Source organism: Volvox carteri (assembly GCF_000143455.1).
Source record: "Volvox carteri f. nagariensis unplaced genomic scaffold VOLCAscaffold_144, whole genome shotgun sequence".
Lineage (NCBI taxonomy): Eukaryota > Viridiplantae > Chlorophyta > Chlorophyceae > Chlamydomonadales > Volvocaceae > Volvox > Volvox carteri.
The window spans coordinates 5482-8176 of NW_003307687.1; the positions used below are offsets into that span (position 1 = coordinate 5482).

At 56.2% G+C, this 2695-nt stretch overlaps 1 protein-coding gene across 1 annotated transcript in view; it reads left to right on the forward strand.

Moving 5' to 3' along the window:
• Positions 1 to 62: 62 nt before the first annotated feature.
• Positions 63 to 2695, forward strand: part of VOLCADRAFT_100716 (uncharacterized protein) — a gene marked incomplete at both ends in the record, with an annotated part of 3092 nt that continues 459 nt past the window's right edge. The window contains 7 exons of the mRNA XM_002959241.1: positions 63 to 278; positions 397 to 483; positions 648 to 698; positions 959 to 1018; positions 1221 to 1595; positions 1710 to 2434; positions 2531 to 2666. Of these exons, the coding sequence (XP_002959287.1) occupies positions 63 to 278; positions 397 to 483; positions 648 to 698; positions 959 to 1018; positions 1221 to 1595; positions 1710 to 2434; positions 2531 to 2666 (1650 nt within the window). The remainder of the gene's footprint in view (positions 279 to 396; positions 484 to 647; positions 699 to 958; positions 1019 to 1220; positions 1596 to 1709; positions 2435 to 2530; positions 2667 to 2695) is intronic.

The following is a 2695-nucleotide window of genomic DNA, read 5'->3' on the forward strand; positions in this document are numbered from 1 at the left end:
GCGTTTCCTTCAACATAACGATGAAGATGAAGGTGCAGTGGATGAAGAAGCTATACAGGAGTATGAGCGTATGGGATGCATTGCACAAGTACCGGAAGCACTGCTGCGCTCCACAATCGGTCCTACCGATCCGGAAGTCGCTGGTGTACTGCGAAGTACCTTCCTACACGACCGTACCGGTGCTGCTGGTGTACGGCAGCTGCATGAAACGTTGCAAGGAAACATCGTTGGTAATAACTTTGATGGCGGTGGCGTTTATGGTTCACCACTTGAGACAGGTGCGACTTTTCATAGCTGACGTAGGGCTGCATACTGCATATGACGCTTCCAAACTGGCATTATTACTTCCACCTGCTTCACGCACGTCCTTCCAACCTTAATGTTCCTGTGTTATAGCTGCCGACGACACCACAGCTGGACCGACCGGCACAGCTAATGATATCCTTCATGATGCTGGCGCCTATGGACCACCGCTTCGTACAGGTGCGACTTGTTAAGTACGGCATACATCAGTGAAGTTGACAACTGAATACTGCCACCTATAAATGCTGCTACGTCCGTTCACTTCCACCTCGCGGTATTGTTTCCACCTGATTCGCATGCATCCTCCCGGCAATGGTGATTCTGTACTCGTGCATCTGTTATAGGTCCCGATGTACCCGCGCCTGGAACGACCACCTCCGACACTCGCATGGCAGGTATGTGTGTGATGGGTACACGGCACGTATGGGTACGGTACGGTACCAACCTAGCAAAACGGTACATACATAACTGTTTATCCGCACCCGTAACACCGTTGTCCTGTACAGCCTGTATACAGCTGTATACAGCTGCGGTTTTTCACATGCTATAAGTGCTGCCGTATGTGTCGTCCGAACGTGTTAGATTCCGAACCATTAACTGTGCTTCTGTTCACCTCCTCGTACGTCTGCGCAACCGTGTTTATTTTCCATCATAGATGCTGGTGCTACGGGCTTGGCGCCTGTCGCGGTCGTCCTGCGCCAACCAGGCGATCCTGGTAAGAATATCCGATGTGCACTATTCGTCGTGTTAGTGCTGCATGTCTTATGCGAACGTTGCGGATGTCACTCGAGTAACGTGCCATTTGCCCATCTTACGAATATCCGCCCCCACCACCCAACGCAGCTGATGCCAATCTGGGCATCCCGAACGTGCCATTTGCCCATCTTACGAATATCCGCCCCCACCACCCAACGCAGCTGATGCCAATCTGGGCATCCCGAATGAACTGGAGGTGGTCCTTCCACAAGCAGCTCCTGTTCCGACGGACGGCACCGACTTTGATAACCGGNCCAACGTGGTGCACGACTTGCTCACCGGGCGTGCACGTCTCGCGTTCGCTGCTGGCGGCCGTGGTGCTCAGATCGTGGATGGACCGCCATCCAGCCATCCTCAACGTCTGCTTCCCGGTTTCGTTTCCATATGGTTTGTCCGGACAACGGCCACCGGGTATGTCGTTCGCCTCGTATTGCAGCCACCTTGTACGGAGGGTGCCACGGGCGCAGTTCAGCGGTAACTTGATGCTGCTTGCCCGAATGTATGATATCAGCGTGCGGCAGCAAAGCATGGCGCAGGTAGGAGTGGCCCTGCACATGCGACCACGGCTGGGTGGAGCAGCGGCACTAGTACCACGGGATGTGGTACGTACCATGGCAGACATCTTGGCACTACCGTACCGTCATGCGCAGCGACGGCACCAGCTGTCGCAACAGTCACCCGTGGTGCGTGCCCTCCTGGATGGCGCACGCGCCAGCCTGCTACGAATCGACCTTACGGATGCCTACTACAACGGTGCAAAAGCCACGATGCGTGCGGCTGCCCTCACTATTGGCTGGCCGCCATTGTTCTTCAATCTGAACCCGGCGGACATGCACGCTAGCTGTGCCGTTGTAGCCTCCGGTCAGGTCATAGATTTTGATGACGCCGGGCGTCCGACCCATATCAGCAGCACGGTGGAAAAGTGGCGCCGCGTCAAAGAAGACCCGCACAGCTGTGCGGCGCTGCTCATCGCCACCAAAGAGGTGTTGGTGGAACACCTGTTTGGCTTCACGCCTGGAGCAATGCGACAAACTGACCCCAACTGTTTCTGTGGGGTCGTATTTGAGGTAGTCGTCAAAATCGAGCAGAGCGGACGATTGGCACTACACCTGCACGGAGTCGCACACCTCCAGTACTTCGCGCTGGACAACCTCCAAGCGTTATTCTGCGGTCCGAATTGCCGAGCTCTGGCGCTTGCATACGCGTTGTGCGAAATGTGGTACCCCTCGCCGTACTATGCTCCGACACCGACCAATGAAATGCAGCCTCTCGTCATGGGTATGTCTAATACGGAAGTGCAGCAACACGGCTTGTCCGTGCCAGAAGTACAGGCAAATTGCCCACCTGCCGCGTACGACTTTGAATGCCTGGCAGGGTGTGCAAACGGCGGACTACCACCTCCATCCCGGCACTGCGCCTGCCGTGCCCATCATGCTGCCGCCATACGCAGCACCCTCACCCACACCCACAGTTCGACATGCAAGCGGCACGGCTGCCGTGGCACCGACGACAGCTGCGGCATGGCCTTTCCCCGATTTATCCGCACAGCTTTCCAGTGGGTCGGTACCACCGGTCTATTTTTGCTGCCCCGCCTCGCATCCAACCTGGTGCCGCACATGCCTGCGATTGCTCTGGC